This window comes from Diabrotica virgifera, chromosome 2, assembly GCF_917563875.1.
Source record: "Diabrotica virgifera virgifera chromosome 2, PGI_DIABVI_V3a".
NCBI lineage: Eukaryota > Metazoa > Arthropoda > Insecta > Coleoptera > Chrysomelidae > Diabrotica > Diabrotica virgifera.
This window is the reverse complement of record NC_065444.1, coordinates 275,366,566-275,393,892: the sequence shown is the minus strand read 5'-3', so window position 1 is coordinate 275,393,892 and position 27,327 is coordinate 275,366,566. Positions and strand designations below refer to the sequence as shown.

Genomic DNA, 27,327 nt, shown 5'->3' with positions numbered 1-27,327 from the left:
AAAAAACGAAAAAAAATTTCAACCCCCATTTTATTTATTTATTTTTGGCTACAGGGGTTGCAGAGAATCACTTTATTTATTAATTCTTCTTTTTTTTGGGTGGTTCCGGGGAAAAAATGGGGGTGTATTATATAAATTTGTAAATAGCACCAGTACATGGGTAATCGCTGAAAGTCTTTTTACTCTAGCATAAACGGTTCAGATGGTATAAAAAGGGGTTTTTTAAAATGTAACACCCTGTAATTAAAAATAGGGCAATTACCCTTAAGTGAAACCTATACCAAAAAATCAGTCACTTATTTTTGACAAATTGTCGCAGGACTTTTTCTTAATTTCCGTTACAGTTAGGGAAAAATATATTTTTTTGAAAAACATCTTTTTTAAAAACTTGTCAACTTTGGGGCGCCACCCCCGCTAAACGGTGGATGATAGACATATGCTGTCGGGAAATAAATCATAGAAAATATAGTTCTCTTCATATTTCTATAAAAAAATTTTTTTGTAAAAGGTACAGGAAGGGCTACGTTTCGCAAAAACCACAAATTACCCCCTTTAAAGGGGTGAAAAAGGGGGTTCCGGGGAGAAATTTTTTCAGAAAAAGTTAGTCTTATAATAAACACCCCTTGATCTACCAGAAAAAAAATAAAACCCGACTTGTGTCCATTTTGCAAGGTTCAACCTCTGTTTCCTACACTACATATCTAAATTTGAAACTTTATATGTGTAGTATATTATGTGGTCCAAATTATATGCTTCTATCATTAAATGCGCAATTGTTTCACATATCGGCTGAACTATAGGAAGCCACTGTATAAACGACTGAAATAATTAAATATGGGGGACATGTTAGTATATATAATTCAGAAAATAATTAAAGATATATGGGAACAAGAAAGACTACCTGAGAAATGGACAGAAGCAATACTAGGACCTATTAAAAAAATGGAAATACGGCTTAACGGCTGAAATATTAGCTACGCATATTAAGAATAAATTAACAACAAAGGTTGATAAAAGCATAGGAGAATATCAGTGTGGGTTCAGAAAACGCATAAGTACTGTGGATGAAGTCTTCATACTACGAAAAATACAGGCTGAAAGTTAGGAATTTAATATTGACACCATGGTTCTTTTCATTGATTTTGAACAGGCTTTCTATCTAGTCAAAATAATGGAACTATTCATAGCATTTCAAGATATGTGGATGTTGTCCAAAGCTTATTACAATGATCAAAATTAACTCTCCAAATAACAGTAAATAAAGTCAAGGTAAATAATAGTATAACAGAAAGTTTTGATGTCAAGCAAGGGTGATCCATCATCATCCATAATGTTTAGCATATTAGAAAAGGTTATACATGAAGCAAACAAATACAACAGATCTGATTTACCACAAAAAACATTAGTGCTTAGCATTTGCGGACGATTTGGTAATTTTGGCTAGGAGCAAAATAGAATATATTTCTGAAGCTACTGCCTTGTGGGATTTTTGTAATGAACTATTGTAAATGGAAAATGAGCCAGAATTTAACTAAAAAAATGATTTTATTAACGTTTCGACGTCCAAATCAGATGTCGTTATCAAATTAAAAGTGATATTATTAAATATTACCAAAAGTGATATTTTGTATTTTGACAACGAATCCGATTTGGACGTCAAAACGTTAATAAAATAATAATTTATGGAGATCAAGCCTACGTTCTTTCCGATGAGGCTCCAATAAGAGTCGAAAATCGCGATTCAAGGGACTGGACTGCGCTCCGTATTCTAATTGAAAAGTAAGATTGTTTTGCCTTCGCATTGCAACTGAATTAAAAATAAAATTTTTATTTTATTTTTATAATTTTTTTTTGTTTAAATATTTTTAAATTGTGGCTTATTTCCCATTTGTTCATTGGCAAAATAGAACTGATGGAAAAAGTCGTGAAACTCAAAGGAAGGACCATAACGAAATGATTGTATATAAATGAAGCGAAAACGAAATATGTGTTGTTATGCTCTGTATTTTTTCTCTGTTACGAGATTGATCAGCATATTCTTATTTCGATTAATTAATTAATTATTTTAATTATTAATTATGGAAACAAACAAAAATTAAATCAAACTTTCCAATAAAATTTATTGTCAGGGCTAAATTATATTAATATATAACTTTTAGTTTGTGGCTTCTAGTATCTCTAGTTGCTTACTTAATCCAGGACAGCACAGGGAAAATAAATATACTCAATGTCATATAAATTCTATAAATATTATTTATTTATCCAATATACCGTAAATATAAGATTTAAATGTAGGCTAAAACTCAATTTTGTTGCAACTATTTCTTATCTAATAAATTTATCTTTAATTCTGCTCTCTCCTTTTTTTTACAAAATATTCATTTAAATAATTCGTTAGACTATTCTTACCATTATATAAAAAAAAACAAAATTTACTTTTCACTTTTTGAATAGATTATTTATTTCTACTTTGAATTTATGAATTACTAAATTATGCTATAGAACTGTTCAATAAAAAATAAACAAATATGGTATGTGATATAAAACAACTCCCTCCGTTTCACAAATAATTTGACTAACCTTTTTTCTCTTCTTTACTTCTTCTGATGGATTATGTAGTACTCGATTCTCCCACGCGTGCTCCTAGGATGCTGCAAACGATCCTTCTCGTCCAAACTCCTTCACAAACAAGCAACAGCACTTGCTCGAAATCTCTCCTCAGTTTTCTTTCTGCTCGATATCTTGTGCAAATTGATACCAGCCGACTACTCGCTCCAGACAGAAACAGGAATCTCTTCGGACACAAGGAGATTTAACTTCTCAACTCGATAAACGATTTCGTTTCAACACGATTCTGCTTACACGGCCGCCAACTTCACCACTTTACACCGACTTCTTACTTTTCAAAAACTGTACTGCTCTCTCCAGATGTTCATTACACAGTGAAATTTTTTCCTCCTCAACTCAGACTCAAACACTCTATTCTCACTACATGCGTCTCTCTCGAGAATCGCAAAACATCCTCTCTACCTATTACATTCCTAATTTCATTTCTTAAGAACAAATTATTGTTGTATACAACTTTTCCGTTTCATCAAATTCTAGGAGATACCGAAATTACTTTTGTGTTTCTACATGCTATAAAAAAACCAATATTCTAAAACTCAACAATTGTGTTTAGCATCTTTCCTTCTAAGAAGCATTTATAAACGTCCTATTGTTCTCTTGAAAGCGAATATATGTACTTTCTAATCCGACTGTAATATTTGTATAAGTCCGTTCATATAATTTAATACTGAACGATTTTCACTTTCCACGAAACACGGCTTATGACTAACTAATACTATTCACAATTTTTTGGCCATATACAGGGCGATGAAAATCTATGATCTCGTAATCTTTGGCATAAATAAATTTCCTAAAATTTTCCCATAAAATTATATAACAGTATATGGAATGGACAAATAAGCAATTCGTTTGGGGACAATACGTAACAATGACAACGGCAAAGAGAACACAATATAATTTCAAAGAAGTTGAAAGATTTGAGTACTTAGGAACCATCTTCACAAGACAATCTAACTATGAAGAAAAAATACATAAAAGAATTTTAAACTTTAAGGTTTAAAAAAAATAAAATTTTCAGTGATCTCTAAATAGAACCCTCGCCTATAATGGGTTAATATTCATAACCAGATCCTGCTGCATTCTATCGAGAAATTTGCAGCGAAATTGGTTTCATTTAACATAACAGCTTTATTAATTTATTCTCTTTTCATCATTGTTTCTATTCTTTCAGGACTATACAAAAAATTTTTGATTGTAATCTATATTCAGTTTTCCATTTTTTATTTTTAATACAAGAGGTTCACTTATTCTCATAGTTAATTATCTTGATATTACATCTAATTAAAAATGTTCAAATTCACAAGGTATATTAGACATACGATTTTTTTAAAAATACGCTATTTTAAAAATAGATAAACTAGATCTCAACGTGTTTGGTGTTTTGGATTCTTTTCTTGATCCGGTCTCGTACTAGAATTAAATTAAATCAAGCAATAAATTACGCACAGTGGAATACTAATCTAGTAGCAGGTCCATATATTATTTGTGGAACAGGTTCAAATATTTTTTAAGCAAGAATAATTTTGTAGACCTAAATATTTATGATATAAATAGGACGATTTTGAAGATTTCAGTATCATTCAGATCAGTTCTCTTAAACTAGATCATCATGAAGACTTTTTTGGTAAGTGTAAAATTAAAATCTATATCACAACTATTTTTCAAAATTTAAAATCTTTAATCTTTTTCGTGTTGTTTAATTTAGTCACCCGATGACTTTTTTCCATATTAAATAGTCAATTTGTCTTGTAATATTTCATGCCACTGGAATTTTACAGCATTTAGTTCATATTCATAAACACCCCATAGTCATCCACTGCTGAACTAGGCCTCCTTAAAAAACTTCCTTTCAGATTTATCTTGTGCTGCGGCAATCCAGTTGGTACAAATTGTACTTATGTCGTCAGTCCATCTTGTGGGTGGTCTTCCCGGGTTTCGTTTATCCGCTCTCGATCTCCTCTCCAAGATTTTTTTGGTCCACCTATCATCTTTCATTCCAGCGACATATGCTGCCCTTCTTCTTCTTCAGGTGCCATCTTCGCTACGGAGGTTGGCAATCATCGTAGCTTTTTAATTTTTGAAGCAGTAGCTCTAAATAGCTGTTTTGAGCTGCATCCAAACCATTCTCTCAGGTTCTTCAGCCATGAAATTCGTCTTCTTCCGAAGCTTCTTCTGCCATCTATCTTTCCTTGCATTATGAGTCGCAGACTCAGAGAGCCGAGACCCGAGATACTGTAGTTTTCTTTCTTTAATTGTAAGTTCAACTTCCTTCTCTTTACCTATTCTTCTCAGTACTTCGTTGTTCGTAACCCTATCTACCCAGGAAACCCTCATAATTCTTCTATAGGTTGACATCTCGTGGTCTCTACATTTAACGACCATGATTTCACTACATAGTAAAGTACACTGTACACGTAACATTTTGTTAGGCGTACTTTAAGAGCTAATGTTAAATCTTTGCTACATAGGACCTTTTTCATTTTCATAAAATTAGAACGTGCTTTTTCGATTCTGACTTTGATTTCTGCAGTGTAGTCATTATTTTCTGTTATAAGTGTTCCTAGGTAAGTGTACTTTTTTACTCTTTCGATCTGCTGGCCCTCTACTATCAAAATTTCGTTATTATTATGGTTGTTTTTACTAATTTTCATAAACTTCGTCTTTTTAATATTGAGAGAGAGTCCGTACTCCCTACTAAACCTTACTATTTTACTCATGAGTCATTGCAGGTCTTGTAAACTATCGGCTATTATTACTGTATCATCTGCATGTCTGATGTTGTTAACTAAGACTCCATTTACTCTTATGCCGACTGTTTTATCTTCCAGAGTTTCTCGCATTATCTCTTCAGAATAAGCGTTAAATAATAGAGGTGATAGTATGCAGCCTTGCCTGACTCCTCTCTTTATTTCCATTTCTTCAGATGTTTCTTTTTCAATTCTTACTATTGCTCGCTGATTGTAATAGAGGTGTGTTATTAGTCTTAAATCTCTTTCATCTAGGTTTTTAGTTTTCAGAATTTCCATGAGTCGATCATGTTTTACTTTATTTTTTCTTTCATGTTTTACTTCATGTTTTCACTTTATGCTGCCCACTTCCATTTAATTTTGGCTATGTATTTTATAATGTGTTCTACACCACTTCTACGAATTTCTTCGTTTCTTACCTTACCCCTTACCGTTATTCCCAACAATGATCTTTCGTGCAGATGCCCTTGTTAGAGTAAGTGTCTCTATGCCATAGGTAAGAACAGGCAGGACACATTGATTAAAGGATCTTCTTGTTAAGCTGATAGGTATATCACCTTTAAAAATATCACGCAGTCTTCCATACGCTGCCCATCCCAGATGGGTATGTATATTTAGTTCATATTATTAATATTTAATTCTTTTAGTGCTTGATTATTTTCTCCAAGTACACATTCAACAGCGTGGGAGGCAGGACTCATCCCTACCTGACTCCCCCCTTAATCTGTATTTTTGTGAAAAACGTTCTCCTGTACCAAAGCCATCTTATCTTGATGTCTCCTGTATCTCATGTCTAAATGTTTCTTTTTGAACGCTTTTCTTTACTTCAATAGTTTGCATCAAATTTTTAGACGTTAATTTGACTGACTTTTCTTCAATGCAAATGAATGAAGATTTGCAGACATATGCATTCACGGGAACCATACACGAATAATCAATAAAAAAATATTAGGTCTGGATCCCGCGTATGAAAAAAAAGTTGATTAATAGCAAGCTGAAAATTTGTTAATAGCTTAAGAGTGTCTAGTCTGACAAACTTTGATATATGGGAACACTGGAACAGGGGAAGTTTTAATTGTGGAACAGGTTAAAAATTTGGAACGGTCAGACCACGAAAACGGCACATGTATTTTGTCCGACATAACAGACTTAAACTCTCCGAACAGAGATTAAACTCTCATGCAAAAATCAGACTGCTATTTATCACCAAATGGGCGTTTTAATGAGTGGAACATGTAGAATATGTCAAATGACAGGAATTATGACAGGTGATAAATAGCAGTCTGATTTTTGCATGAGAGTTTAATCTCTGTTCGGAGAGTTTAAATCTATTCTGTCGGACAAAATAAAAGTGCCGTTTTTGTGGTCTGACCGTTCCAAATTTTTAACCTGTTCCACAATTAAAACTGCCCCTGTTCCAGTGTTCCCTTATATCAAAGTTTATCCGACTAGACACCCTTAAGCTATTAACAAATTTTCAGCTTGCTATTAATCAACTTTTTTTTCATACGCGGGATCCAGGCCTATATGTTTATGTTTATGAATTGTTTAAATAAAAAAAAAAAGATTTTAATGGAAAACGCTTAAATTCTCCGGTTTTTTACAATGCAGAAATTTGAAACTTTTACGGATTGTAGCTAATGATATGAACTATACATAATTTCACTTTATAAGTTAATTGTTTACTTTATGCTTCATAAATAAACAATAAAGTTTCAAATTTTGAACGCTCATATATTTGTTTATATATAAATCGGCGTTTATTCGTGTCAAATTTCAATACGATACGAAACAAAACTTTACCCAAAACTCGAATTCAAAAAATTTGTGTTTTTATCGTAGTCTTAGAAAAACCACCGGTAGAGACGTTTTGTGCTACAATTAACATTAGAATTCGTTTTGTCGTATTAATTAATTAAACGCTTTTCTTTAGTTCAATCGTTTAGGTCAAATTTTTGGACGACAATTTGACTGCATTTTCTTCAATGCAAATGACTAAAAATTTGCAGACATATGCATTCGCGGGAACAATGCACGAATAGTCAATAACAATTTTTTGTTTATTAATTGTTTAAATAAAAAAACGATTTTAACGGAAAATGCTTAAATTCTCTTGTTTTTTACAGTTAAGAAATTTGAATCTTTTACATATTGTAGCTAATTATATGAACTATACATAATTTTACTTTTTACGTTAATTGTTTACGTTATGCTTCATAAATAAACAATAAAGTCTCAAATTTTTAGCCGATTCCGACTACTTTTCATGTTTGTACATCATATGTTTTATACATTGTATTTTAATAAAGGACGATATATTTTAATGTTTAAAAAGTGTAAGACTAAAAAGTAAAAAATAAAAAAATATGAAAAAAATATTTTTAAGAAACGCTTTTCTTTAGTTACGAGCGACTAAAATTAAACATATAAAAAAGTCAACTAAAAAGCAAAAAATAATAAAAGAATGTGTGTGTACTTTGTACGCACGTAAGAAGTTATACTTCTATTATATGATTATATGATTATAAACGAAATTAATATACTTTTTATTTATATTTTATTTAAATATTAAATTAATTTATACTTAATACTTCTCAAACATTTTTATTAAAACAGTGCCAAAAATTAAAATAATAAAAAAATAAAACACACACAAACACATTAAAAATGCCACAAATGATTTCTGAACATTAATTGTCGGAAAAATTGTTAACTAAATACGTATTTTCTGAAAATAAAATTATATAATAAATATACTTACAATCATAAAATTTAAATAAAAAAAAATAAAAAAATAAAAGTTTCTATTGGGATTCGAACCAACTTACCACGCGGCTGGTATTTGAGTTGTATTGGGATTCACCCGCATTAAAACTGCACCACAGAGACAGCTTGTCATTATGTGCGAAGATCGTCTAACTAAACAGATTAACCTTTTGACATTTTTAACTTATGTAAATCAAATTATTTTGATTTTGAATTGAAATGATTTAGAATTGAAAAAATACAACAAAACATAGGGTAAGAAGACAATATATTAGGTGAATATTGATAGAAATTTTGATGGTAATCAAATTATGTAAAAAAAAGTATTACATACTACTTATGTATTTTGGTAGGTTCAAGGTAGGTATCGGAGCCCGTATAACGACTAATAAATTTCGCAATCACTTGCGTCGTGCAAAGTGGCTATGTTCAAATATCATAACAAAATTTGATCAACTATTTATAAAACACTTACCAGTGAAAGATTCTTTAGCTTTGAATAAGCGAGATCTGCGGCACTCATACTAGGCACAGTTTGATGAGCTTTCACATTGGCATGCAACAATCATCTCTTCTATGTAAATAAGTCCAAAAATATAATATGAAAACTATTTAAAAAGGCAGTATAACCATTAACTAACTTTTTGTTTGTTGTTTCTCTTCCTACAAATTTTAAAACGCAACAAGCATACATTATAACCAAACACAGTCCCACAGCTGTGCCACAGCTGCCATATTGGATAATTTTTGTCATGTCATTTGAACATCCAATCAGAACAAAGTTATAATGCGCATGCGCCCGGTCGCTAGGTATTCCCATATAAAATTTCACCGTCATTACGCCCGTAAAGAAGTATAACTTCAAAAAAAAAACTGGAAAAATCCAACACATTCGTCAAAGAAAAGCGTGGCGCGTGTTCATCGAATAAACAGTTTTCGCCCCACGCTTTTCTTTAACGAATGTGTTAGATTTTTTTTATTTTTTTTATTTTTTGCTTTTTAGTTGACTTTTTTATATGTTTAATTTTAGTCACTCGTAACTAAAGAAAAGCGTTTCTTGAAAATATTTTTTTCATATTTTTTTATTAAGTAATTTGATCATTTGATTATAAAACACACGTACACTTCTTCTTATTTTTGAATAAACATGACTGTCTTTGTTTTTAACGTTGAAGGCATATTTTCGGGGAATTGTCTCTTGTTCTGATGACTTTATTTGTTGTCATTCGGCTTAAGTGCTCATTCCATTTTACTCTTCTGTTTCTTACCCAGTTATTAATGTTCACCTTGCATCTCCGTCGTATATCTGTTAGATATTATCTGCTACAAGTATCTGTTAGAGCTAGAACACATATATACACGTACACTTGCTAATTAATATCCATACTCCTTTGCGGAAGTAACAACACTTCAGAGTAAACAGTAGCGCGTTATCAATATTTTTGTTTTTTGAAAGGTCTGCGAACTTTCAAAAGTGAGGCAACAGTGCGTCGGTAATTCGACACTGACAGTGACATTATACTATCAAAAACAATAATTTTTATACTCATAGGCGCGCTAAATGTTGCCGAGCCAGTCACGTTCGATTTCTTGTTATAGAGAATTGATTTTTAGTAGATCCAATGTGACACAAAATCTAGGCATGGGATAAAAAATGTATTTGAAGAAAGTGTATTTTTTTGTTCTTCTTAATGGCGGTACAGGCTCCTTTTTGCAATCTTTTATTTAGTTATAGGGTAATTTCCACATACTAATATATTTATCAAATTGGGCTCTGTACCGCCATTCTTTGTTATATTACGAATATGTATGCCAAATATCTCGACAAAATATTCAAAATTACAGCCGCAATCTTAGACCGTGTGTTGCAACCTATTGATCGCTACTGTTTCCGGGGGAAGTCTACTGTGACAAGGGAAAAAACAGGACGATTTTCCGGGTTTTTGTTTTTCCAACAAAATATGACTCGTACAATAAATTAAATTAAACCGCCATCTTTATTATATATTCAGTATTTGCAAAAAAAAATTTCAATTCGAAATATTCAAAATTGCCGTCGTGGCACTCCTTCAAGCGCAGGTCCGCTTTTTAGGTGCCCAAACGGTGTACATGAAATATCACGTCTGGGTGATCTGAAACAAAAAACATAATATGGTTATCATCTACATAGTATTGATTCTCGTCTGACGGAGAATTTTTTTGATATCGTTTTTTGTTTAATTGTTATAAACAATAATAACATCAAATTTGGGCAAAAAATAGAAAATAATTTATAGAAAAAAATCCTCCGTCAGACGAGAGTCAATACTATGTAGATGATAACCATATTTTGTTTTTTGTTTCAGATCACCCAGATGTAGACGTGAGATTTCATGTACACCGTTTGGGCACCTAAAAAACGAACCTGCGCTTGAAGGAGTGCCACGACGGCAATTTTGAATATTTCGACTTTTTTTTCACAAATTTTTTTCACAAATTCTGAATATATAATAAAGATGACGGTTTAATTTAATTTAATGTACGAGTCATATTTTCGGCCTGTTTTTTCTCTTATCACAGTAGACTTCCCCCTTAAGGCGAACAGGGTTTTCTTCGTTTGCAGTGCACTTCCAAATCCAAATTGTACTATGAAACCCAATATTTAGCTGTCTTATTGCAATTTTATAGAATATAAACATTTTTTCAAGATCTATCTTGTGTTTTGATTCTTCCAATACCGTCTTAAGAATATTTTTCACTCCGTGATTTTGTTGAACCATACATAGGTTGTTCTGGAAGTCATGGATCCAAACAGGGACGCGAGATTTAGGTTTTAAATTGTTATTAATTTCGATATCATTGGTTTTCTAAAATAATTCAGTTCCCACAAAGAACTGCAGTAAGTTATTGGTTTTCAAAAATAATTTAGTTTCCACCAATAGTATCAATACATAGGTGATATCTTTTTTTTTTTCTTCATGTGCTGTCTGCCTCATTCAAGTTCATTGTTTTCCTTGGTGTTCTAATTAGCTACTCAAAACCTAGCCCTGTTCACGACAATTTGTATCTTCCAGTACCACGATTTCCCCCTATTTTTCCCCCATTTAATGGGTAATTAAGAGCTGTTACACTTCTCGTGACATTGCAAATCAGCAACAAATCTGGTTTTTCTTTTTTTTAGTCATTCGGAAAAGTAGCTTTGCACTATTATTAACTCTGTGTAGGATTTTTTCAATTATTTTTTGTGACATTCAGATAATTTTTTAAACTCGCAGGTACACCCACATTTCGAATGCCTCTAAATGATTCAGGATTTGTACTTTATCTGTATTTCGACTCCATTGAGTAAAATGGACCAAACGTAACATTTTACAATATATAATGCATAATAATATGTAACATTTAGTAGGACGGACATAGATGGTTCCTTTTTATTAAGTAATTTGAAATAATGACAATAAACAAATATAAAATAAAAAAATTATATAAAATTTAACATTTTTATTGATTTGCCAGTAGCTATTATTTATCCCTAATGATAAATGTCACTAATGTTTTAACTACCTCTTTTGCATATGGATACTAGAATTTTTAATTTTTCGAGTGTTTTATTGTTATTTTTTATCGTTTTAAAACACCTACATATATTTTAGAATGGCAAATTTGTGAAAAATTATGAACTTATTTTAAATTTGTCTATCTTAATATTAGATTAATCTTAGATTCACAGATTCGCAAAAAGAAATAATAACAAAAAAAAATGTATTTATACATTTAAATCTTGCCCCATAATAATATAATAAGAAACAGGTAATACATCAGAGTATTAAAATGACTGACAGAGTTTTAATACTGTTTATTTGCTTATTATCAGTAAATCAAAATGATTGATTGAATTTTTTTTTTAATTTCAGATTTTATCTTGCGTTGTATTGGCTGTTATTGCTGCCCCCGGAGCTAAGGATGCTAAATCCTCCGAAAAGTCTAAACGTCATCTTGGAGAGAACTTGTACTACTTTGACTCCTTACCACAAGCATACAGTGCCCCACTTCAACTAGACAACTCCGTCCTTTTGTCCAATTCTGCTCAAGTTGCCCCTGTTGCTCAATACTACAGCGCTCCTCTAGTCAGACAAGAAGTGGCCCAACAAATTGCCCCTGTTGCTCAGTTCTACAGCGCCCCTGTTGTAAGACAAGAAGTTGCCCAACACACTGTCCACAACGTAATCAACAAAGTACCAGTTGCCATCGCACAACCTGTTGCTGTACCCATCACCAAGACTGTTAAAGTAGCCCAACCTTACCCAGTAGCTGTTGAGAAACCTCTTCCAGTCCAAGTTAGAGTAAATGTGCCATACCCAGTTGATAAACCATACCCAGTACATGTACCTCACCAAGTTCCATACCAAGTAAAAGTAAAGGTACCATATGCAGTAGAAAAACCATACCCAGTTACCATCACCAAAACTGTACCTGTAGCTGTTGAAAAGCCAGTATACGTCAAAGTACCAGAAATCGTCAAAGTGCCAGTTGCTCAACCCTACCCAGTTGCTGTCCAACGTAAAGTAGCTGTTACTGTACCTGAACCACATGTTGTTAAAGTACCTGAACTCATCAACGTACACCACAAAATCTACAAACAGCCCGTTGTTCAACAACAAGTAGTTGAACAAATCAGCTTGCCGGTATACAGCCAACAGGTGTACGGACAAGAATATGGTCTTTCATCTGGTCTCCAATCTGGTTTCCAATCTGGTCTCCAATCTTCTCAAATCATCTCAGGTGAATATCTCGAAACTGAACAAGCTCCCCCATGCCCCTTGACCCAAGGCCACAACAAGAACATTTTCGGATCCAACTTCGGATCATACGGTAAACACAGCATCTTTGCCCGTAACACAGAAAAGAATGCCCAAAAACACTAAGATTGCTGACATTGATGATATATGTATATAATGTTGATATTTGACAAAATGTGTACGTAAATTTAGTATTTTGAAAATAAATTTGTATAAAATTAATCTTTGGTATTTAATTTTTACAATAATTTAACTAACTGACGTGTATTTAATGCTTCCTTCTAATCACTCCATCAACCATAAGATTAATTATTAGACTAGAAGCAAAAAATAGAATTTTTTCGCCAAAATTTTTTTTTTTTGTAACTGAGTAAACAAATTAGTCCAGAAAGCCACTGTGCATCCGCTAGGAAAAATATTCTAATTCGGATTTTTTGCACAATCTTACTCAAAAAGGACCCCTTTTAACAAATTTGCATGTTGCCAGGACCAAAAGTTGGTCAAAAATTTTTTAAACGTTTTTTTTTTGTCTTTTTCCTAAAATATTTTTTTTTGTATGGAACAAATTTTTTTTAGGTTTTATGGATCATTCAAAACAGAAAAGGTCTTTAGTGACTTTTCTCTCTAAATTTGATAGTTTTTGACATATAAGCCACTAAAAATTGCGAAATCGGCCATTTTTAACCCTCAAAAACTATGTGAAAAACTGAAAATTTGAATGTTGCCAAAGTAGGTAGATATTCTTTAACCATCGATTGATGAAATCCCGAAGAGTTTTTTGCAATACAATGTCAAAAACCCCTTTGTTTTTTAATTGCCAATCAAGCGTGCGCGACACTATTTTCCACCGTTGCATGTGTATACAGTATGGTGCAAATGAAAGGAATAAATTCGTTATTTCGTAAACCGGTGACTTTAAGGAAAAATCCCAAAACAGGTTGGTTTTTATTTTTAAGTTATGATATTGTGGCATATATAGTATACTAGTGACGTCATCCATATGGGCGTGATGACGTAATCGATGATTTTTTTAAATGAGAATACGGGTCGGGCATACATGTACATAATTATTTATACAGGGTGTCCAAAAAAATTTTGTTAAATTAAATCATTTGGCAAATTGACAAAAAAATTTAATTATCGGACACCCTGTATAAATAATTATGTAAATGTTTATATTACTAAATAGAGAATTGAAGAACCTTTCAAATGAGCTAGCACACGACCCCTATTCTAATTTAAAAAAATCATCGATTACGTCATCACGCTCAGATGGATGACGTCAATAGTATACCATATATGTCACAATATCATAACTTAAAAATAAAAATCGACCTGTTTCGGGATTTTTCCTTAAAGTCGCCGGTTTACGAAATAACGAATTTATTCCTTTCATTTGCACCATACTGCATACACATGCAACGGTGGAAAATAGTGTCGCGCACGCTTGTTAGCAATTAAAAAACAAAGGAGTTTTGAATACTGTATTACGAAAAACTCTTCGGGATTTCATCAATCGATGTTTAGAGAATATTTACCTACCTTGGTAATATTCAAATTTTGAGTTTTTCACATAGTTTTTGAGGGTTAAAAATGGCCTATTCGCAATTTTTCAATTTTTAATCGCTTATATGTCAAAAACTATCAACTTTAGAGAAAAGTCATTAAAGACCTTTTCTGTTTGGAATGATCCAAAAAACCTAAAAAAATTTTGTTCCATGCAAAAAAAAAAATAATTTTAGGAAAAAAACAAAAAAAAACGTTTAAAAAATTTAGACCAACTTTTGGTCCTGGCAACATGAACATTTGTTAAAAAGAGTCCTTTTTGAGTAAGATTGTGCAAAAAATCCGAATTAGAATATTTTTCCTAGCGGATGCGCAGTGGCTTTCTGGACTAAATTGCATTGTTTTTTTAATAATAATATTATTAAGACATTGCATATTTGTAATGTACAAAAAAAGTACATTGAATTAAAACAAAGATTAAAATTCATCAACTAGAAATTTTGTATCTTTTGAAGTTCATTCACATTTTTGAATGCTTGAATATTTAGTTTTAGTAATTGTTTTTAGACATTAAAATAAGAGTAATGTTGCAAACCGATTTTTGATTATAAAAATATTTACAAAAGGAAACAATAGAAAATGAAATAATGGGACTGAAAAAATAATAAAAGCCCAGAAATAACAAAAATACCGACGGAAATGATAAAAGCAGGGGAAAAAGACTACTAAAGAGATATATAATTTCTGAGAAGCGGAAAAAATGCAAAGAGAGTGTGACAGCAAAAATATGACCAATACACAAAAACGCTGATAAAATGAGATGTCGAAATTATAGAGGTATTACGTTGCTAGAAATAGCTTACAAAATCTTGACTCAAACCATAAGGAATACGCTAAATTAATACATGGAAAAGATATTGGGCGAATAGCAGATGTACGAAATAATGAAAGAGATGTGCCTAACAAATAAAAATTTCAGGACTGTAAAAATGACTATGGATAAACAACAAACTAAATAGTATGGAAACGTCATAAATCAAACAATTTTGAAACAAAGGAAGGATTACAACAAGGAAACCCACTATCAACGACTCTTTTTAATTTGATACTGGAAGGAGTAGTCAGAAAAAAAATAAATATGCAATAAAAAATCTTTAAAAATATCCATCGATGTATAGCATTGGCATCCATCTATCAAAATGCGACAGCAAACGTGAAACTGGCAGATAAAAAGACCAACGCATTTAAAATAAAACTGGGAGTGCGACAGGGAGACACAATTTCGCCAAAATTGTTTACAACATTATTAGAGCATAATAGGTTTAAGAACGCAAATCTGAGTGAAAAAGGGATTAATATCAACGGAGAAATACTTAGTCTTTTGCTAGAAGTTGTCGCTAGGGCATCCCTGCCATTTAGTTCGTTGCAATCCGTCGGGGTTTGTCCTCGTTGAGTCAGAGAGAGCAGCATAATATGTGCCTCCTGATGAGAGACTAATAAGTTTCAAAACTGGTAGAGGTGCTTGCTGCACTCTCTGATTGAACTAAAATATGATGCGGCTGTAGTTTCGTGTTGCATCGAAATTGAAAATGATTATTCATTTTTTAAATACTTAGTCATCTGAGATTCGCTGACAATATTGTTATTTTTGCTGACAGCATCGATGATGCAGTATTGCGACTGGAGAAACTATACCTAGCCTCCTTACAAATTGGATTAAAAATCAACCATACAAAAACACAAATCATGACAAATCTTGTGTTAAGCGAAAAGATTTCAGTAAATAGTATGCCTATTGAAGAAACCACCTCTTATAAGTACTTAGGGCATTAGATGAGCATAGGAAGAGATCATCAAACGTGCGAACTAAGACGCTGCATAGGACTCATTACTCACTTGAGTGGCATTCGGCAAGCTGAGCTATGTTCCCTTAAGTCAGAACTGCCTATGTGTCTCAAAAGAAAAGTCATTGATCAGTGTGTGTTGCCAGTACTTACCTATGGTGCAGAAACTTCAACAATACCCAAAAAAGTAAGAAATAAAATTAATTTGTGTTCCCAAAAGAGCCACCAAACGCTCAATGTTGGGCATTTCTCGTCGGGATCGAATTACGAACAGGGAGATAAGACGGAGAACAGGAGTGACAGTTGCCATAGAAAGAATTATGACCCTAAAGTGGAACTGGGCTGGACACATAGCTAGAATGTCGGATAACAGATGGACACAGCGAATAATACACTGGAGACCAAGACAAGAAGCATATCGAAGTAGCGGTCGTCATACCAGATGGTCTGATGACATAAAACAGATCGACAAAAACTGGATGCAAACAGCACAAAACAGAAATGCATGGAAAAGACTGAGGAAGAACTATATCCAGCAGTGGATAGATCCGGGTTAAATGATGATGATGATAGCATTCGCTGATAATCTAACATTATTAACGACAAGTAAGAAAGAACTAAAATGATCAATAAACCATATAATAAGAGGCATAAATATTTGGGCTTGTAATAAATAGAGAAAAGACAAAATATGTGGTAATTGGAGGAACAGATAACGAAACAGAAGATCATTTTACATTCAACATAAAAGAAGAAAATACATGAATGTTCAAAGTAGTTTCAGAATTTACTTCCCTATGTGTAAAATTAGGTTAAAAAGGGACATGGGGAAATGGAGATAAAGGCAAGTGTAGCAAAAGGAAAAAAAGTATAAAACATGTCGATCATTAATGAAATCCAAATATGACTCAAGAAAAACCAAAATTAAAATCTTCGAAACAGTTTTGTAAGTCCTGGACCAGACGATATCATCAATGAGATACTTAAACACGGAGGGAAAAAATTACAGAACGAATTACTAACCTTATTTAAGAATAATATAGAAGAAAAACAGCATAACAATAACCATTTTCAAAAAGGGAGAGAAAACACATTCACATTCAAGAAATTATAGGGGAATAACACTGCTTAACAGAACTCTCAATGCATTCACAAAAACTATACTGGAAGAAATCGCCAAAACTTTAACCATACGGGAAGAACAACAAGGTTTTCGGAAAAATAGATCTACTCTTGATGCGATATTTTTGATCAGACAGATAGCGGAAAATCCATAAAATTTAATAAACCTGCATAGGTGTTTCGTCGATATGACCAAGGCATTTGACAGAGTACCATTAAAGGATGTGTTAGTAGAAATAATGGGACAAAAAGGGCTAAAGCGCAGGCTAGTTAACCTACATAGTACAAGATATAAACAAACAATGTAAAACAAAAATAAGAGTAGGATATTTGACAACAGAAGACATAGTTATAAACACAGGAATCCGTCAAGGCGATTCACTGATCCACTTCATATTTAATTTAATAATGGACAAAATAATAGAAATCCTACCCAGAACAGCCGGATTTATAATGGGTAACACATTCTTTAGAGTCGTTTGCTATGCTGACGATGCTGTTGTTATCGCCGATTCTGAAGAAAATCTCCAGAGAGCTACTGCATACATTTAATACTAAAGCTAAAGAACTAAATACGCTCATCAACACCGAGAAGACTAAGTGCCTAATAATTTCCAAAGAACCGATAAATCCAAATTGGAAATTGACTCCAAAACTGTGGAACAGGTGAATCACTTCAAATATCTTGGAGCGGAAATAACAAGCACTGGAAATCTCTCAAAAGAGGTCAGAGAACCAACAATGAAAACAGCTAGAATCTCGGGATGCCTGACAGAAATCGTATGGAAGAACAATTTATCATCTAAATACTGGAAACTAAGTAAAAATAATATAAAACAACAATAATACCTATTATAGCATATGCGACAGAAACAACACCAGACACAAATAGAACGTTACAAATGATGAGAGCAGTTGAAATGAGAACACTAAGAAGTATACAAGGCAAAACTCTACGTGACAGAATAAGAAGTAAAGACATCAGAAAAAACAGTGAAATACAGGACATAGGAAGGTGGGTCAGACAGAGACAAAGATATTGGAACAAACAGATAAAGAGATGGAGTACAGCAGACGGTGAGAATTCTGGACCTCATCGTACGGGGATGACTTAAGTGCAATGAACAGGTAGTAGCCTACTAGCATGATCAATCATGCTAGAAAGAAGAAGAAAGGGGAAGAAGAATCAGTTTTATGCTTACAGCTACATATGTATGCGAAACATGGGTGCTAAAAATATTAGAAATACACCTTTTAGAAAGATGGGAACGAAAAACACAAAGGGCAATCTATGGGGGTTTAAAAATAGATGGATAGTAGATCTCTCTCTCTCTCGCTCTCTCTCTCTCTCTCTCTCTCTCTCTCTCTCTCTCTCTCTCTCTTGTCGTTTCCCCATTACCGAGGATCGTGATTTTTTTCAATATTCCTAACAATGTTTCTCCATTGGTCTCTATCTTCAGCTGCTCTAAGAGCTTCGCAGAATGAGTTTCCATCTGAATTCTTTATTTGGTCGGACCATCTAGTTGGTGATCGTCCTCTTGATCTTCTCCCCGGAACGTATCCAGAAACAATTAATCTCTCCAAACTGTCATCACCTCTGCGAACCACGTGACCAAATAATTGCAGTATTCGTTGCAGACATATTGTGGACAGCCTTTTTTTAATCTTGAGTTGGTTTAGAATGGAAACGTTTGTCCTATGAGCAGTCCAAGGTATACGCAGCATTCTTCTTTCTCCAGCACCACATCTCAACGACATCAATTTTTTGGCGCTCGCATACGCGAAGAGTCCAACTCTCTGCTCCGTATAGAAATATTGAAAAAACAAGGGCATTCACCAGTCTCATCTTGATATTTTGAGAGATAGATCTGTCTTTCCAAACTTTAGTTAGGAGACTCATCGCATTTTTGCCATACCAATACGTCTCAGGACTTCTGCTTCACAGTTACCATCTTTAGTTATACTAAACCCGAGATATACAAAGGTGTTTACTATCTGGTATTCTTGTAACCTGTTAGTCAGTTGAATAGTGTCGAATCTGTCGACCACCATTATTTTTGTCTTAGCTTTACTGATTTTTAGACCAACTTTATTGCTTTTGTACTCAACTCTTCGCAGGAGATCAAACATTTCTTGCTCATTTGCTGCTATAAGTGTAGTGTCATCAGCAAATCTTAAATTGGAGTAGTAGATAAGAAGGAATAATAAAATAAATTGAAGAACTATATAACGAGACAAAAAACGATGGAAATTAAAGCACAGACAATACAATATTTACGATACATTGAAAGAATTGAAAAGTGGAAAATGGTTAGATCAGTACTATCATGAAAGCCAATAAAAACGATAAGAAAAGATAGCCCCAAGATGGAAGGACAGCGTATATGAACACCTACAAAAAGTTAATATTCAGAATTGGACAGAAATCAATGGATGGAAGTGGCTGGTCAGAAATCAATGGTTAATGAATATATGGAAACACTACAAGAAATATTAAATGCATTTTATATAAATAAATGTAAACATAAATTGTAATGGAAAATTACATTTTTCACCCATAGACTTTCAATGCTTGTTGAGCTTTATTAATAAATATTATTTGGTTATTAATGGTTTCACCTAGTATTATGTTTAGATAAATAAACGTGAATACTTTTGATTTGACCTATTCCTTGGAGATTTGATCTATATTTAAATATATTTTGGTCCATATTTGCAAATGTAATAAAAATAGAATAAAAATATTTTAATACCCGTAAGGATCATGATTTTTCTTCCTGAAATGAGCTAAAAAGTAAACTTTTCTACTCTTTTCTCGACTTTACTATAGATATTAGTTAAAAAGTATTTGAAGTCGAAAGTAACAAATTTTTTTACATTATTTATTGATTGTCTAATGAATTAATAAAGATGCTCAATTTAATTTTGTAAAAAAAAGACATTTATCACAATAAGATACAATTAGAATAAAAAAACACCTTAAATCAGGTGCCGTATGGAATATTTTTTCACATAAATCACAAACTAGTTTTTTAATCTCTGATAGAACGATTAAAAAAAAAATACTAATGAACAGCGAAGACTCATCTTTCTATCTATCCGGTATAACCAAATTAAATTTATGTGATATACGGTGTAGCATGTGAATCTAGAAACAGGTTCAAAATGGCCTTCGTCACATTAGCTGTTAGAAATAAGATCATATAAAAAGGTGAATTTGACGGAATTTAGTATCACTTGTGTTCAAGTGCCTTAAGGTAACAGATCGAGAATGAAAGCGTTTTTGGTAAGTCACGCAAATGATGTTTATTTATTTGTTTTTTAATTAAACAATTAGCTTTCAATGGTTCTTGTTTGGATCGTCTATATTTAAATATATACCTGTTATGTGTGGGTGGGAAGAGAATGTTGAAATTTAAAGTGCATGTTTTGCAAGCTTATTAGCTCTTATTTACATATTTTATTATATGTCTGATATGATTAATTATTTGGTGTAATCTTTTAACTGGGAAAACTGATACATACAAAATTTAAAGTAATTATTCTTACCATTGCTCTAAATGTATTCATGTTGTGATTTTTTATTCTTATAATAGTTACGTTCTTTCTGTTTGTTTTGATATAAAACGTATTAACTGTCCCTAAAGCTTCTATATATTGTCATATAATTACCGTATCTACAAGTTTCTTATAGTTTTTTCGTACTTTTAATATCAAATACACATTTTGGCTAAATAAGTTCTATATTGTCCAATATTATTTACCGTATCCCCCTCACATTTTTAGTATTTGGCTTCATCATCATCCAGTCTCAAAAGTCCACTGCTGAACATAGACTTCTTTGTCGTGTTTCCAACCCGTGCTATCTTGCTTCATCTAGTTTTAATTTAGACTTCTTAAATCATCAATCCATCGTTTAGATAATCGACCGGTACTTCTTTTGTTTGCTCTTTGTCTCCATGTCAATAATCTCTTTGGTCATCAACCATGTGCCATTCTACTTATGTGTCCTGTCCATGTCCATTTTTGCCGTTAGATATTTGGCTTACTATATAAATTTTAGTATCTAGTAAAATTCTGTTTTTCTATGCATTTTCTTAATGCTTCATCCTGTTTGATCTTTAAATAAATTCATTTATCAGAATTAAAATTTGTTCTCGAAGATATTACATTAAAATTTTCATTTTTTCTTACCTACCTCGTTTTAAATTATATTCTTTGATTATTCTTTAAATTATTTTACATACACATATATGACACATATTTACATACACATATATGACTTGATTCGTATTATTAAATTTTTACTTAATTGTGCCCTCTAAATAAATCCCTTAAGTATCCAAATCAGAACTTAAGCTATAGTTTTTCCGCCATTATTTTTGGCAGATGCTATGGTATTGGAATTATTCTATTCAATGTCATATTCCTTCTTTTGTATCCCTTCTCTCTCGTTTGAGTTGTACTGTAGTGTCGTGGTCTCATATCTCATCATCATCATCATCATTTGGCTCTACAACTATATGTGAGTCTTGGCCGCGTTTACTATTTTCCTCCATTGTTGTCGGTTCTGAGCAGCTATTTCCCATTGCTGTACTCCCAATTTTCGTAGATCACTGGCCACTGCTTCCTTCCATCTCTTTCTTGAGCGACCAACTGACCTTTTGCCATCGGACCTTTCCCAGAATGTGGCGTTCGGAAGTCTTTCGTCACTCGATCTTAGCACGTGACCCGCCCATCGTATTCGGTTTGCTTTAATTTAGCGTACTATGTTTTTATCTCCATATATTGTCTGGAGTTCATCATTGTGTTCTTCTCCATTCTCCTGTTGGATCTTCTCTGCAAGGCCCATAGATAGTCCGCAGTATCTTTCTTTCAAGTACCAGTAATTTTGTCGTTTCCCGCTGGTTCAGAGTCCATGTTTTGCTTCCATACGTTATTGTGGGAAGAATTATTGTCTAATATACTCTTATTTTTGCTGGTCTTAAGAGTATTTTTTATTTAAGTAGGGTCATTAATGAGTAATATGCCCTGTTTCCTGCAATGATCCTGGCCGCAACGTCCTTTTCGTATTTATTTTCAGATGTTATGATCTGTCCCAGATACTTAAATTCTTTGACGACTTCAAAGCTGTATTGATTAATTGTTACGTTTTGTCTAACCCTTGGTCTTTAGTTCTTCGTAACCAACATGTACTTGGTCTTGTCCTCGTTGAGCTTAAGACCAACTTCCTTGGCTCCGTTCTCGAATAGGTTGAAAACTTATTTTGCATCTCTGGTGGATTGTACAATTGTGTCCACGTCATCCGCAAAGGTCAATAGTATTTGATGCTTGGACGGCAAATCCGTTTGTTAGTTGTGGCTGAGCTTTCCTTACGGCATGTTCCAGTGTGAAGGTAAATATCAGGGGGGCGAGAGGATCTCCTTGTCTAAGGGTGTCAATGAGGAATTCCTCCGACGCGGTGCTGCCAATTCTGATTCATGCAGAAGCGATCTCCGTGCTCAACTGTCGTAACCGTACCAGTTTTCTAGGTACTCCTATTTCTACCATAGTCTCCCACAATGCGTCTCTGCTAAGAGAATCGTAAGCGTGTACATCGCGGTTGAATTCCCAGTTTTTTTTCAACACCTGGCGTATGACAAAGATCTGGTCTATGGTCGACTTTCCCGGTCTGAATCCGCATTGGTAGTCGCCTATTATTTCCTCTGCGTCTCGTATCTGATATACATAATGAGATTCCATAGTTACAATTTCATCCCGCATCTCAACCTCCACCCTCTCCTAGCCTGCCAATCGTTTTCTTTCAGGTTTCTTTTCCTCAATGCATCTTTGTTGTAATTCCTTTGTTTTATGTTTTTTTGGTCGTACTCGTCTTCTTCTGTTTTCAGAATAATATTTTAACGGCCTGTTTCGCCATCTATTGCAATGCATTCTGTCCAAGTGTCAATATCATATATGAGTGTCGCGTTATGGATGTAACGGTGATCTTTTCCGATCCAGTTTTGATATTCTCTCTTGTTCTTCTAGAGAATCCCATTTTCACTGTCTGAATTTTTTCCCCATTTCTCTTGCTTAGTTGTTAACACTCTGATCCGTATCTTGTTATAAGTTCTACAATAGACCTGTATATTGATAATTTGTTTTTCATCAAATTTTTGTCTAACAAGTTATTGAATTTAGTCTTTGGATTGCCGATTTTCTTCTAGATATTTTGGTCTATATTTGTAAATCAGACTTTGCTTTACAGGATACGACGCTTCCTAGATTTTTTCAATAGTTTCCTCATCATAAATGCGATATCTACCTTCTCTTTGACTATACATTATACATACTTGATCATATACAAATAGTAAGATCTACAGAGTGCCTCGCTCCATCTTTATATCAAATATGTAACACTAACTGGTCCAGATCTCTAGTACCTTTTGAATGTAGATATTTTAGATAAAGTTAGAGATAAGTTGCAACTCTATCTCAATCCCTTATTCAATCTGAAAAGTAGTTCTTGTAGCCGTGCCACCTTTTTATATCATTGTACCCACTTTCAGCATTGATATGTTATTTCATAGATATTATCATATTACCATAAGCTCTATTTAACTGTTTCTCTAATTCAGAATATATTATCAGGGCAGGATCTTTTAGCTCTTGGAAACCACTCTGTTATCCAATTTCTTTCTAAAGGGTATGTATAAAACAGTTTAGAAATGAGACTTGTAAACATATCTGCAGCATATTTTACAAGCTCAATAGGAATCTTTTCTCGTCCAGATGCTTTTTAATTTTTGTACGACCTAAAGAGCTTTTTTGATTTCATCTACTGTAATTTTCCACAATGAGGATGTTCTTTTTCTTCCTGGACCCTGATTTCCAAATGATTTTTCTTGCAAGATGGCTCGAAGGAGGGCACATCTGGATTCATTTCGCATACTGTGTCCAAAACATTGCAACTTTCGAGATTGGATGCTGGTCAGTACCTCCCGGTTCTTCTGAGAACTCCCACATTTGTAATTCGGCCAGAAAAGTCGAAGTATTTCTAAATTAAGTTAAAGTTAATAGGCTATATATTGTCTATCTAAAACTATTCCTTATATGTAATATTAAAAGCAACATGGTTGGATGAACTCGATCAAATGCATTTTTGTGGCCAATAAATTAACACCATATGTCTCGTTTCACCTCTCCAAATGGAATCTTCGCCATATAGTTATTTCCTAAACAATGTTTTAGATGCATATTTATGTAATCTTTTACTCCATTTTTTAATAACTGTGGTGAAATATTGTCAAAACCATCTACATTTCTTATTGTAACTCCTGTATTCCGATTGCACAAGCAACATCTAGCAGTGAACGTGTTAGAGGCGTAAATACACGTTAAATTTCATTTAATTATGTTTACTACAATAGTATATCTTTCTCTGCTCTCTTTCTCTTGTTTTATCTTTATGTGACATTATATTTTTTTGTCTAAACTTTTTTATCGTAACATAAAAAACAATTGTTTTTCTTCATGAAATATTTTTGAATAAGTTCCAAAATCCAACTAAATAATATAATCAACAAACGTCAAAATATCAGCAACTGTCAAATACTACTTCAAACACTTATTTGTCATAGACTACAGTACATATGTCTCAATTCCAGTTTTTATATTATTGAAGTGAAAAATTAAATATTGTATGTACCACTGGTGTTACCGGATGATTACGCCCATCGATCAACATCCATCCCTCGGACCAGAGGCCCTCTGGCTGGAATATGTTTCTATTTGGGCGTAATCATCTTAATTATACCCTTGGTGCATAAATAACTATGATGTCAAAAAATAAGTAATATACTAATATAAGCAATTTGCCTTTTTTCAGGTACTTGGATTTGTGGCTTTAGCCGTCGCCACGAGCCCACCAGCTCCCACTAGCGGCGAGAAGAAGGATAATGCCAAGCCTGTTGTAGCAGAAAAATCCAAACGTCACTTGGGAGGTGGATTCTACCAACAATCCTTCAACAGTATTCCACAAACTTACTCATCTTCATGGAGCAGTGGTCCAGTAGTCCATGGATACGGCTACAAATACAACTATAACTCAGGACCAGTTGGTCAGTATTCTGCATCATCATATTCCTCACCTTTAAGTTACTCTGCCGGTGGATTATCTGCTGGAGGTTTATCTGGAGGCCAATACTCATCTGGACTTTATTCTGCTGGATTAGCCGGAGGTTATTCTTCTGGTCTTTCTTCTGGAAATCTCCTTTCTGGTGGTCTTTCCTCAGGCGCTGTATCTGAAGGTTTTTCGTCAGGATACGGCTCTGAAGGTTTATCAGGTTTATCTGCTTCTGCTGGTTTGGGTAGTGGTGGTTTAGGTGGATCTTATGGATCTTACGGATCCTATGGATCATCATATGGAGGCCAATCTGGTCTTCTTTCAGGTGGTTCCTCTGATGTTTACTCTTCTGGACTTTCTGGTCTTTCCTCTGGAGGTTTGGGTCAAGGATATTCTTCCTACAGTTATGGTGTAAAATCTGGTCTGGAAAAAGTCGTCTCAAGCGAAGAAGTTGCACGTCATACCGTCCACAATGTAATCAACAAAGTTCAAGTACCAGTACCAGTACCCCAACCTTACCCAGTAACCAAAACTGTCCAAGTACCACGACCATACCCTGTTAATGTTGACAAACCAGTACCTGTTCAAGTAAGAGTTAACGTACCAGTACCAGTTGAAAAGCCCTACCCAGTACAAGTTCCTTATCAAGTACCTTACCAAGTTAAAGTAAAAGTACCATACACAGTTGAAAAACCATACCCAGTACATGTCACTAGAACTGTTACCGTTCCAGTAGAAAAACCAGTATATGTAAAAGTTCCAGAAGTAGTCAGGATCCCAGTTCCACAACCCTACCCCGTACCAGTTCAACGCAGAGTTGCTATTAAAGTCCCACACCCAGTTGTAGTTAAGGTACCAGAAGTTGTCAACGTACACCATGCCATCCAAACTGTTAAACAACCCGTAGAATTTGTCCAACAAAGAGTCTCAGCTCCAATTGTCTCACACACATCTTCAGGTGTAGTTGGCGGACAATCAGGTTTTTCATCAGGAGCATTCTCTTCTGGTCTTTCCACCTCATCTGGTTTTTCATCTGGTGCTGATGTTGTTTCCTCCTCTGGTTTAGAAGCATCCTCAGGTCTTTTGGCTGGAGGTCAAGGTTTCAACACTGATATTTCTCAAGGATACTCTTCTTCCGGTATCATTTCATCCGGTATCCAATCTGGTGGTCAAGAACTTATTTCTGGTCAATCAGGATTCTCTGGATTGGAATCGGCAGGTCTTCAATCAGGATTACAATCATCTGGTTTCCAGACAGAATTCCAATCTGGTGGAATCCAATCTGCTGGAGCCGATTTTAGTTCATCAAGTTCATTGTCCGGTACATCCCAAGGTGTTGCTAGTGAATACCTTCCCCCATGCCCATTGAGCCACGGACACAACATCTCAGCACGTAAAGCAGAAGAAAAGAAGGTTGATGAAAACAAACATTAAATTGTTATTGTTGTCTATAATATAGTATATAAAATGTTGATATTCGACACGATTTGTACATGAACATTTCCTCCTTCTGTTAATAAATCTTTAAACAAAAGTAATGAATCTATTTACTTTAATCATAAGTCATTATAAATTATTCTAAAAAAACTATATTATTCTAAAGAGAAAAATATATTAAAAATCTTAAGTAGGTATTCGATAAAGGCGAAGCAGAACAAATAATACTAGAAGCATGTCTCTATTTAAAGGTTATTAGAAAATAATGAGTAAAAAAAACAAATATAAATGCCAGAGTGATGATTAAAGGAATTGAAAGACATACATATTATATCCTTATTATAATGGGTAATAAATAAAACTACATAGATTTACACACGAAATGTTCAGTAACG

At 33.5% G+C, this 27,327-nt stretch overlaps 2 protein-coding genes across 2 annotated transcripts; both read left to right on the top strand.

Moving 5' to 3' along the window:
- The first annotated feature begins 4,100 nt into the window (after window positions 1-4,100).
- LOC114340902 (calphotin-like) lies at window positions 4,101-13,141 on the top strand. The gene is made up of 2 exons (XM_028291682.2): window positions 4,101-4,252; window positions 12,035-13,141. The coding sequence occupies exons 1-2, from the start codon at window positions 4,238-4,240 to the stop codon at window positions 13,043-13,045; spliced, it is 1,026 nt and encodes a 341-aa protein (XP_028147483.1). The 5' UTR covers window positions 4,101-4,237; the 3' UTR covers window positions 13,046-13,141.
- A 7,374-nt stretch (window positions 13,142-20,515) lies between these two features.
- Window positions 20,516-27,029, top strand: LOC114340892 (uncharacterized). Its single transcript, XM_028291673.2, has 2 exons — window positions 20,516-20,677; window positions 25,259-27,029. The coding sequence occupies exons 1-2, from the start codon at window positions 20,663-20,665 to the stop codon at window positions 26,927-26,929; spliced, it is 1,686 nt and encodes a 561-aa protein (XP_028147474.1). The 5' UTR covers window positions 20,516-20,662; the 3' UTR covers window positions 26,930-27,029.
- Window positions 27,030-27,327: the final 298 nt, after the last annotated feature.